At 45.1% G+C, this 11,699-nt stretch overlaps 1 protein-coding gene across 1 annotated transcript in view; it reads left to right on the top strand.

Moving 5' to 3' along the window:
* SLC1A4 (solute carrier family 1 member 4) overlaps positions 1-10,274 on the top strand; it is a 32,295-nt gene extending 22,021 nt beyond the window's left edge. The window contains exons 7-10 of the mRNA XM_037736107.1: positions 3,913-4,146; positions 5,486-5,680; positions 5,946-6,080; positions 8,326-10,274. Of these exons, the coding sequence (XP_037592035.1) occupies positions 3,913-4,146; positions 5,486-5,680; positions 5,946-6,080; positions 8,326-8,560 (799 nt within the window). The 3' untranslated portion in view covers positions 8,561-10,274. The remainder of the gene's footprint in view (positions 1-3,912; positions 4,147-5,485; positions 5,681-5,945; positions 6,081-8,325) is intronic.
* Positions 10,275-11,699: the final 1,425 nt, after the last annotated feature.

Below are 11,699 nucleotides of genomic sequence, written 5' to 3'. Positions count from 1 at the left end.
TGTTGACCAGGATGGTCTCGATCTCTTGACCTCGTGATCCACCCGCCTCGGCCTCCCAAAGTGCTGGGATTACAGGCTTGAGCCACCGCGCCCGGCTATCCTGCTGTTTTACCCAAACCAGACCTCTGTGGCTCTTAGCTTCTACTTAATTGTTAAAAACTAGTTTCTCCTTCCATGCACAGAGCATTTTCCTTATTGTCAACTCTTAAAGATTCCAGAACTTCTCTCTCTCAGATGGTGCTAGATGACAGCTGGACTGATTTTAGAAGTTCAAAATTGAATGGGAGGCTAAGTTTAGACCCCCTACCAGTAGTGTGTCTCTTGCTCAATCTGAAAATTCCAGAGCCTGACTCTATCATTGCCAAGGCCACTTCATATGATTGTTGTTCTGGGCGATAACTGATATTTTCAGAAAAGAAAATGTTTTTAGATGTCAAGTTCTTTTCTTGGCTTTTTTTAAGTCTAAAATATTTATATTTTCCAAAGTTTGGACTAAAGAATAGAAACTGAGGCAGGTGCAGTGGCTCATGCCTGTAATCCCAGCAGTTTGGGAGGCCAAAGCTGGAGGATTGCTTGAGCTCAGGAGTTCAAGACCAGCCTAGGCAACAAATTGAAACCCTATCTCTACAAAATATAAACAATTAAATTAAATTTAAAAGTAAAAAAAGAAACTGATTGTATTAGTCCATTCTCACACTGCTATAAAGAAATACCTGAAACTAGGTAATTTATAAAGAAGAGAGGTTTAATTGGCTCATGGTTCCACAGGCTGTACAGGAATCGTGACTGGGAAGTCCTCAGGAAACTTACAAGCATGGCAGAAAGCGAAGGGGAAGCAGGCATGTCTTCACATGGCCAGAGCAGGAGGAAGAAAAAGAGTGGGAAGGGTGGGGGATTATAATTCGATATGAGATTTTGGTGGGGACACAGATCCAAACCATATCACTGATACTCCCATGTTAGGACGTTTGCTTTTAATCTGGAAACCAATTTAGTCATTCCTGCAATTTGATGTACCAGTCACATAAGCAGGTATTCAGTTAGGCAGATCCTGCTAAGTGTCTAACTGCAGCAAGAGAGCAAGAGACCTGTTGCTCAGAAATGCGTATTACACAGAATTGGAGTTTAAAATGGCTTAACTAGTAAAGGGATCTCAACCACATGGGGGAGGCATCTTCAGTATTTCCGCTTTCTGCATTCTTTCCTTTACTAACTACCCACTCCAAAACTCAAGTACCTGCCTACTCTACACTACTCACAGAAATAACTTTCAGATGTGTTAAACCCAGGGTCAGCAAACTTTGCAAGCCACATGGTCTCTATTGCAATTACCCAACTCTGCCATTGGAGGGGAAAAGTACCTGTTCACAATTCATAAATGAAAGAGTATGGCTAATTTCCCATAAAACTTTATTTACAAAGGCTCACGCTGCTAACTCTTGGATTAAACTTACCAGGGAGGAAGGAAGAAAAGAAGGAAAGAATGAGAGGAGTCTTCTAAAAATATTAGAAGAAAATATAGAGGCAGGGAAGGTCTTCCTAAACAAGATATAAAAAGCAAAAGCCATTAAAAGCTGCTAAACTTAACCACATCAAAATATAAAAAGTCTACATGCAAAAGATACTTTGAACAAAGTTAAAAGTCAAGACATTCATTTCTAAAAATTGATGTATATATTTGCATACTGTCTATATAAAGTGTTCTGATTACTGAAAAAGAAAAATCACAGAATAAACTATTAGCAAATGGAAGTATATGAAACCTGAATGACCAGTAAATATTTTAAGGGAGACCCAACCTCATTAGAAATAAGGGAAATGAAAATTTGGTTTTATCAGGCATTGATAAGGGTGAGGGTGAGATTTCTCAACCATGACACTTTTGACATTTTGGGTCAAGGTTTCTCAGCCATAACACTTTTGACACTTTTGACATGACACAGTCTTTGTGGGAGGCTGTCTCGTGACTGTTAGATGTTTAGTAGCATCATGGGCCCCACCTGCTCTGTGCCACTAGCAGCATGCCCCTAAAGTTGTGACAACCAAACTGTCTTCCAGACAAAATCATCCCTGGATAAGAACCACTGTTGCAGAGGGAAGATTATTCTCCTGGACTGCTGGTGGGAATGTGATATGGAACAGCCACTTTGGAGAACAGTTGCGTAGTATCTACTGAAATTTAAAACATGCACACCCCATAACTCGGCATTTCCACTTCTTAGCATCTCTACCTAGAGAACAAAGGCATGTGGGCACAACAAGGCCTATGTTTGCAGTGTTGTTTGTCATGATAAACCTGGGAACAACTTAAACGTCCACCAGCAGGACAATGACAAAATAACCTATGGTATTTCCATTCTGAAGACAATATTTAAAGACAATGAGGTAAAGGTAGAAACAACCCCAACCCAAATGTTGGTAGTGGATGAGTGGATAAACAAAATGGGATGTATACATACAATAGAATATGATTCTGCCTTAGAAAGGAGTGCTCACACTCCAATGTGGATGAAGCCTGAAAACATCGTACTAAGTAGAATAACCCAGACACAGAAGGACAAATATTGTATGATTCCACCATTGTGTACCTAGAATAGTCAAATTTAGAGAGCCAGGAAGTAGAATAGTGGTTCTCAGGAGCTGAGAGGAGTGGAAAATAGGCCATTATGTTGAATGATTTCAAAGTTTAGCATGGTGGAAAAGTTCTGGACTTGGAGAGTGATGATAGTTGCACAAGAATGTGAATGAACTTCGTGCCACTGTACTCTACACTGAAAAATGGTTAAAATGGTCGATTCTATGTTATGCATATTTCACCACAATAAAAATGAATGGGGTAGATTTCTATGTACTGATATGAAAAGATTTAAAAGACATAGGGTGAAAAAGAAATAAACACACAGATTTAAATACACATGTATCTAATTGCACAGGAGGTAGGAGTGGTTATTTGAGGAGGGGACTGGCTTGAGGATGGTGCTGAAAGAGGATTTGGGTGTCATCTACGTTTTAATTTTTTGAAAGGGAATGTATTCTTGTATTACTATCGGGTTTTAAATTAATAATTACTGCTTAGAATATCTCCAGAAAGAAAATTCAAGAAACCAGTGACATTGACTGTCTCCAGGGAGGGGAAATCTGGGTGCTTGGGAGACAGATGAGCGGGAGACTGTACTCTATTCACTCTTTTGTACCCCTTGAAATTCGAACTATGTGACATTATTACCTACACAAGTAAAATTTACAAACAAAGTCAACAGTTAGAAAATTCTTCCTGAATTTATATTGATTCAAAACAACTGACTTTTGTTCTTTGTAGTTCCAACAATCCGTTCCTTCCCATCCTGCCTTTAAAAAACTCTCACGCTCCAGGCATGTTCCCAGAGTGTCATTGTGAGTGACTTTTTCCCACGGAGTCATGTTGTCTAAGCCACAAAGAATTTAAAACTTCACAAAAGTCCTAGCTTTGGCTCAATTTTGTATCACCGCCACACTGTAAAATAGGCGTTAGTCTTTTGTGTCTCTAAATTCTCAGAACAAGCCTGAGCAAGGCCAAGAAGTCAAGCTCACAGTCCTGGAGGCTTTGATCTCAATTTTCTTGCCTTTCCTCCTGGGAATTCCTGTGACTGGTAGCACCCTTCTGTTAAGGACATGCTGTGTCCAAGGGGAAAGACCTCTGGGTTCTGGTCCTGACTCTGTTACCCACGGGGAGCCATCATCCTCATTTTACTCAGTTTCACAGCCTGCAAAATGGGGATGGTATAACCCTGCCCGTTTCAGTTCCTCAGGGTTATAATAGGGAGAGATGAAGACGGCCTCATTGAAAGTCCTCACATTCTGCATCTGGAAGGGTCTGCATCTCTCACCCCAACCTTAGCCCCTACTGATGAGTACCCTGTGCTTATGCCCTAGGTACGTACCTGTGGGCATCATGTTCCTTGTTGGAAGCAAGATTGTGGAAATGAAAGACATCATCGTGCTGGTGACCAGCCTGGGGAAATACATCTTCGCATCTATATTGGGCCATGTTATTCATGGAGGAATTGTTCTGCCACTTATTTATTTTGTTTTCACACGAAGAAACCCCTTCAGATTCCTCCTGGGCCTCCTCGCCCCATTTGCGACAGCATTTGCCACCTGCTCCAGGTGAGTGGGTTTTGGATCTCTTTGCTGCTCTGAGCCATAGTAATATGGAACCAGGTGAGCCCAGTGGTAGATGCACAACCAGCATCTTGACATACTTTAATTCCTGTAAAACTCTGCATCGGTCTTTTGTGATGCTTTTTTTTTTAAGAGACAAGATCTTCCCATGATTGCTCAGGCTGATCCCAAACTTCTGGGCTCAGGTGATCCTCCCATCTGGACCTCCCAAATAGCTGGGATTACCAAGCCTCACATGATTTCTTAAAATCACTAGCCCCACAGCTTTTCTGTATTCCCCTGGGTGGGTTTCTGTTTCATTTCCTATTCTACTGAAGTTACCTCATTCTCTTCTCCCTCTTGCTCCTTAGCAGCAGATCATTAGTTAGCCCAGTTCCAGGTCCTTCACTCTAATTAGGAAGACCTTTGCCTGAATGAAAGAAGGCAGCCCACCTCACTCACAATGCATTGCAGGGAAATTTCAAGAATGGTTTCTGCCCAATTCTCCTTTTCTGGATGTGTGGATTAGAAAATGAGTCTGAGGCACCATGGTGACAGTTGCATGCTCAGCCTTCTAGGAGTCCACAATAGTGTGGAATTATCTAATTTAGCACAAGGGATGCATCCTGTCTTTCCCTGGAAAACCTTCAAAAAAAAATTGGGTTTTCCAAATATTTTAAAACTTTCAAAGGATGGCAGCACGTCGTTTCATTCACACATTTAGTTTTGTCTTTACTGCTCACTTCCTCCCAATCTGGATGGCTATTTATATAACAAGGAAAATGGGGGTAAAAAAAAAAATGAAGAAGAGAAGTTCCTCTGGCCTAGACAAAAACCTCTTCCTCAGCTGCACCTACTAACCTCAGCGGAGCCTGCAGAGCCAGCTCGAGGGAACAGGTACTGTTCTTATGGTTCTCTGCTTAGTAATTCTTTCCAAACTCGCAGAGCCATTTTTGCTTTTTGGCCTAAAAGAAAAACAAAATCATAGTTTAACATTTACTTTTGGGAGGGGAGTATTCAAGAGAGGAGATGCACATTAGAGTAAATGGGTGTTTGTTCTCTTGGGAAGATTTTGCACCACGAGGCAATGCAGTTTTTAAGAAATTTGGAACATGTGAATCCAGGTAAATAATAGAACCAGTAAATCCTATTTTCAATACTTTGGGAGTTACCAAAGCCTCGTGTTGTGACAGAAGTTTTAAAGCGATTCTGTTTTTTCCCTTATTTTAAGAGAAGAAAGCCAGAAATGAAGATGGTGTTAATTGCTCTGTTCTGGGAGCTGAGTCACGTGTTAGCCTGGCTGGGACTGTTGTCATGTCTGGCGGTCTGATTTCCCCATTTCTAGCTCAGCGACCCTTCCCTCTATGATGAAGTGCATCGAAGAGAACAATGGTGTGGACAAGAGGATCAGCAGGTTTATTCTCCCCATCGGGGCCACTGTGAACATGGATGGAGCAGCCATCTTCCAGTGTGTGGCCACGGTGTTCATTGCCCAGCTCAACAACGTAGAGCTCAATGCAGGGCAGATTTTCACCATTCTGTAAGTTCCTCATTCTTTCCCTGGCTCAAAACTGAAGGTTTTTCTCGTGATTTCCTTTGAAAAACTAATCTCACCACGACTTGGTGTCTCGTTAGTAAAATGACAGTGGGGATTCATTACTTGAAGAGCGTGTGTTGGGCGCAGCCAGTGAGCCCATGGTGGGCTTGTTTTCAGTACCAGCCACACTGCAGCTGCATGGTCTGCATTTCTCTGTGCCCACTCCATGCTCTATGTTAATGGCTGGCCCTGCTCTGCTGTCCCCTAGGGTAACCGCCACAGCGTCCAGTGTTGGAGCAGCAGGCGTGCCAGCTGGAGGGGTCCTCACCATTGCCATTATCCTGGAGGCCATTGGGTTGCCTACTCATGACCTGTCTCTGATCCTGGCTGTGGACTGGATTGTGTAAGTAACAAGTCCTAAGAATACCAAAAAGAGTCCGCATTGAGTTCCCTAGGAGCTTGACACTGCTAGGCCTGGGGCATGCATAGCAACTTCAGACACATGCTAGCCTTGTGAGGGAGCCTACAGTGGAGCTGGCAGGGCAAGATTTAGAGGTAGGAAAAATTAAGTAATATGAGAGTCACATACCTGTGAACATCCAGGAATGACCATGAGATGTCATTGCCAAGAACTTGCTTACAGCATCCAGTAAAGTAGGGGCCACAGCTGAGGCCCTCTGCACAGGCCCAGGGGACATGAGGGTATGTGGGGTTGCTGGCTGCATGGGAGTAATAAGTCAATGGTGCAGTGATCCTTTGGGAATGATAGCCCCTGGCCTGGAAAATTCTAAGGAGTGATTTCTGTGAGGGGAGAGGGGATGAACCATGCCAATGTGAGTGACTTGGGCTTGGGCTCAGCAGAAGAGGAGCTAGGGAAGAAGGGGTGATACAGACCACATCTCCAGGGCTGCTGTGAAGACACAAAACACTTTCTGTGAGTTGATTCCTTGAGTCACGTGATACCTTTTGCAGGCATAAATAATACCTGTTTTATAGGAAAGGTTGGCTGAGGTACTAATGTTGAGCCAGTAGAGCCTGTGAGTAAGAGAATGAGCCCCGGAACCCAGGTGCCTGGACTGAAATCCCAGCTTTGCCATTAGTAGTTGTGGAACTGCACTGCGCTGTGCTTTGGTCTGCTCGTCTGTCAAATGGGAATGATCAGAGCAGCCACACCAGGGTTGTGGGGAAGACTGAGTGAGTTAGCATGGGAACAGCACACAGAATAATGAGCATGTGGTAAAACATTCAATTCATGTTAGCAAAGAAAGTCATTCCAGACCAGGTTTGTCACAGGCAGGAGTAAGAGAACCTGAACCCTACAGCCTGGCTCTGGGCTTGTGGATTGGCCAGCTATGGGTGGGAATGGTGGGTTTTCCAACTTGAAGGGGCTTCTCAGAGCAATGAGGGTGAAATTTACAAGAGACCCGAATTGCCCAGACACCTCCTCAGAGGGAACTGCATCCCTGAGCTGGCCAGCTGGACAGGACCAGAGCTGACAGAGGCCCCTCTCCTTCCTCACACAGCTACCTCCTGTGCATGGAGAAGAGGCATCCAAGAGGTGCTTGGCCAGGAATAGGGAAATAGGGCACCAAGTCAGCTGCCCAGTAGAGTCCTGAAGTCATACAGGTCCGCCAGCCACCCCATCACCTCTGATTCTGCAGACAGCCGGACTGCACTCTGCAGGGAGTCAGCTCTCCAGTGCCCTCAGGGAAGATCACGTTTAACTCTCTCTTCAAAATGTGCACAATGCTTTCTCTGAGCTCCAGGGGCAAGGGAATGGTATTGGCTAATCTATAGCACAAGAAGTTAGCTTCTGAAAAGGATATTTTCTTTGAGATGGGAGTATATTTGCCAATGGCAATGGAACATATATGAAGATTAACATCCAGCAGTAAAGCAGCGTTGAAATGAGAAAAAGAAGGGAAACTCCCAGTGTAATACTCAGTGGAAGAAAAGCTAGACACAAAACCATATCCACAATATTATCCCAATATGTATGTATGTTTATTTGTTTACTTATTAGAGACAGGGTATTACTCTGTGGTCCAGGCGGGAGTGCAATGGCGTCGTCACAGCTCACTGAAGCTTCAAACTCCTGGACTCAAGCAGTCCTCTCTCCTCAGCCTCCTGAGTAGCTAGGACTATAGACACGCACTACCATGCCCAGCTAATTCTTTTATTTTTTGTAGAAATAGGATCTCACTATGTTGTCCAGGCTGGTCTCAAACTCCTCGCCTTAAACAGTCCTCCCATCTCAGCCTCCCAAAGTGCTGGGATCACAGGCATGAGCCACTGTGCCTGGCTTATGTGTAATTTTTAATGATGGTGCCTAATACATATAAAATACGTGTATAGAAAGATGACTAGAAGGAAATAGATTAAAATGTGCATACAGATTCACTGTTTTGGATTAAGGGTGAGTGATGTGTTTGCTTCTTTATGTTCTTTTTTATTCTTTTTGTAAAAATAAAAAGTGTTTAAAGAAAATCAGTTTAGAGTAAGGTGAAGCCCATGCCTTAAAAGCATGCTCTCCAGGAAGCAACAGGGCCCTCACGATCAAGACTTTCCCTTGGCACCCAGGCTGCCTGTGACAGGACCTGATCCCCCAGCATTCGATGTAATAGCTGAGCCTCTTCTTTCCCCACCAGGGACCGTACCACCACAGTGGTGAATGTGGAAGGGGATGCCCTGGGCGCGGGCATTCTCCACCACCTGAATCAGAAGGCAACGAAGAAAGGCGAGCAGGAACTGGCTGAGGTGAAAGTGGAAGCCATCCCCAACTGCAAGTCTGAGGAGGAGACGTCACCCCTGGTGACACACCAGAATCCCCCTGGCCCCGTGGCCAGTGCCCCAGAGCTGGAATCCAAGGAGTCGGTTCTGTGAGGAGGCTGGGCTTTGGGCTTGCCTGCCAGCAGTGGTGTCCCACCCTGTTCACCCAGCCGCCAGTCGTGGACACAGGGCACTGCCCCTGCCAACTTTTAATCTCCCAAGCAATGCTTTGGCTCAGTCGCTGGCCTGAGGCTTACCTCTCGGCACTGGCCTCAGGCTCCCCAGCAGGAACTGATTACCAAGGACCAGGACACTCTAACATTTGGCTTAATCCATGTCCAGGTGCAACTGTGTGTACACCAGGGATCTGTTTGGACCCCTTGAGCTGCCAGGCTCAAGAAACCATGGACTCACAGGGTCCTGTGGTCACACCTTGGAAAAATGCAGATGTATTTCACTGTCCCTGGTCAGCTCTGTGTCAGATGTTTTCTAAGCAAACCAAGGGGGTTTATAGTCACCTATTGCATTGCCTCGAGTTGTAGTAATTGAAAAAATACCCAAATTCTTAGCTGGACTTTGCTGGGCTGGGACTCAGGTGTTTAAAGAGTTTGTGCTATAGCTAGGTGTGGGTGGCTTCTGATTCCTGGGTCCTGGGAGACTGCAGGTGCCGTACAGCGTCAAGTTAGAAATACTCCAGGTGGTGTTAGCACTGTGGGTGGGGGGTGGTTTCTGGTCCACAGCCTTAGGTAAACATCTTAGATTCTGAGGTCAAAGAAAAAAGGAGAGGGAATGCAGCCTTGTGGGGGCGGGTGGGGGAGCGGAGGGTTCTCTAATCAGGACAGGACAGGTTTCACACACAGTTGTCCCAGTTCTCATCCCAGCCCTAGGGCACTTTTCTCCCTCCTTCCAGAGGCCTGGGCCTCTGACAACACTGTAGCTTTATCTCCATTCACTCTGAGTTGGCAACAGGCCAGAGAGGGGCCTCCTTCCCTGGGGAAGTGTGATGTAGTAATATTCAGGACACTTGTTGGTTTATCAGTCTATTATATGAATTCAACCGGACTCTGTAAAATGCTGCACTGCAGCAAAAACAACAGCCACCACCCCAGAGAAAACCATGTACTAACTGGAGTGAGGCACCCCCATTCACAGATTCCCAGGTCCCCTGGCTTTGGCTGACTTCAAAATATAGATCCCTTTCTTGCCAGTATATCCACATTTAAAATTATCAGCGAAATGGTCCACGCTTTTCCAGTTACCTGCTGATGTGGTTCTAATCTTCTAATCTAACTAAGGAGCTTTCATAAAGGAGTTTACCAGTGAGAGGGAAGATCTGAGAACCTGCTGTTTGACTGTGGTTGTTGACACGTATTCATGATGTAACAGGTCCTGGGGCCTCACTTTACCCCATTTGTAAGATGGGGCTAATGTCACCTGCCTCTTACCTACCTCAAAGGGATTTGGTGAGGCAAACTGTTAATCTGTGAAAATGACCATTTCACTTCTTGGCTATCAAGTGCCACCCCAGTATGCTCTTCTTTTTTGTGTAGGGGACAGCTTTCTCTACCCAGTCCTTCTGCTGGTGAGGACAGCCTTTCTGAGCAGAGCTTTGTTCTCTATGCGCATTAGGACTTTTATCTATGCCACTTGTTCTGTGTGTAATTAGCATCAAACACAGCCTCTTCCTCATGTCCTTCAGGTTTTCACGAACTAGTGACCCCACCTTCCACTATGGTTCTGGGCACTTCGCTGTGACTCCCAGACCCAGGCACTGTTTCTGCCACCCTGTAACAGGCCATTAAAGCACCCCAGTGTTCAGCCTCCTTCATTCCCTTGTTTTCCCTGTTGCTGTGTGTCACCTGGGCCCTACAGACGGGGACACACGTTAATGGATGTGTGTACCATTGAGATGAGGATGGGTAGATGGAACTGAGATCATCAAGCCACAGCCCCTTCTTAAAACTGGGGATGTGTCCCTGAGCAGAAGGGGTGAAGGAAAGCCATGGGACACAGAGTTGAGCCAGCCAAGGGGAAAGCCCAGCTCTCTTTAAACCAGCTAAGCCATTCAGTCTCCTGTGAAGCCAGGAGGGACCAGGAACCATGCAGAGGAAGCTGGAAACAACTTTTCCCCGCTGGGGAGAGCATGTTGCTGATACTCTTCTGTTTTTTCTTTTCTTTCTTTTTTTTGAGACAGAGTCTTGCACTGTCACCCAGGCTGGAGTGTAGTGGCACGGTCTCAGCTCACTGCAGCCTCCGCCTCCTGGGTTCAAGTGATTCTCCTGCCTCAGCCTCTTGAGTTGCTTGGATTATAGTCGCAGGCCACCATGCCCAGATTATTTTTGTATTTTTAGTAGAAATGGGGTTTCACTATGTTGGTCAGGCTGGGCTCAAATACATGACCTCATGATCTGCCTGCCTCGGCCTCCCAAACTGCTGGGATTACAGGTGTGAGCCACCACACCCAGCCTACTATTCTGTTTTCAAGGGGAAACAATCACATTGTTTGATTCCAGATGGCAAATGAACACTCACTATTTTTCAGGCTTCAGTAAATCTTTTTCTTCTTTCACACACACACACACACACACACACACATCTATACACACATATGTGTGTTATATGTGTGCGTTGTGTATACATGTGTGTATATATCATTTTAGCTCCAAGCCCAACAAGTTTGTGTTTGGAGAGAGGTGAACTTAACTATTAACTACAAGTTGTATGTCTTTGGTATGGTGATTTTCCCGTTCCTAAAGATGAATTTCACAAAGCCATAAAACATGAAATTAGAGTTGGACTTAAAACTCATTGGCCGACTATCCATGTCCTGGCCTGGTCCTGCAGTAAGAAGCATGGTCTTAGAAGGGTAGCCCTTCCCCTTGGAGGCGAGAAGAGAGAATGTGCCATGTGTCTTCCTGGCTTTCAGTACAGAGTTGGTAGACCAGGGGTTAGCTGACTGGCAAAAATCTCACATCTCCTTGTCTGAAAACATTTCCCTTGCTGTTCTCTCTCTAACATGTTGTCATAAATCTGTTCGGATACTGTTCATCTGACTGTTTTGTACATGTGACAATTGCCTTAAAATATAGCACAGTCCTCAGAAATGAATACAGTGTTTCCACTGGGACCTGTAGTTCCTTTATTCCCCTCTTGTGTGTTGAAGCAGCACTTGCCGATGGAGGAGCTGTTGCTCTTCTAGGAGATGGGCTTTGGGTGACTAAAGGGATTTGTTTTCCTTGCTCCTTTCATCAGG

This window comes from Cebus imitator, unplaced genomic scaffold (assembly GCF_001604975.1).
Source record: "Cebus imitator isolate Cc_AM_T3 unplaced genomic scaffold, Cebus_imitator-1.0 Scaffold23, whole genome shotgun sequence".
Classification (NCBI taxonomy): Eukaryota; Metazoa; Chordata; class Mammalia; order Primates; family Cebidae; genus Cebus; species Cebus imitator.
Note: the sequence above shows the minus strand (reverse complement) of the source record. Positions and strands in the feature narration are given on the sequence as shown.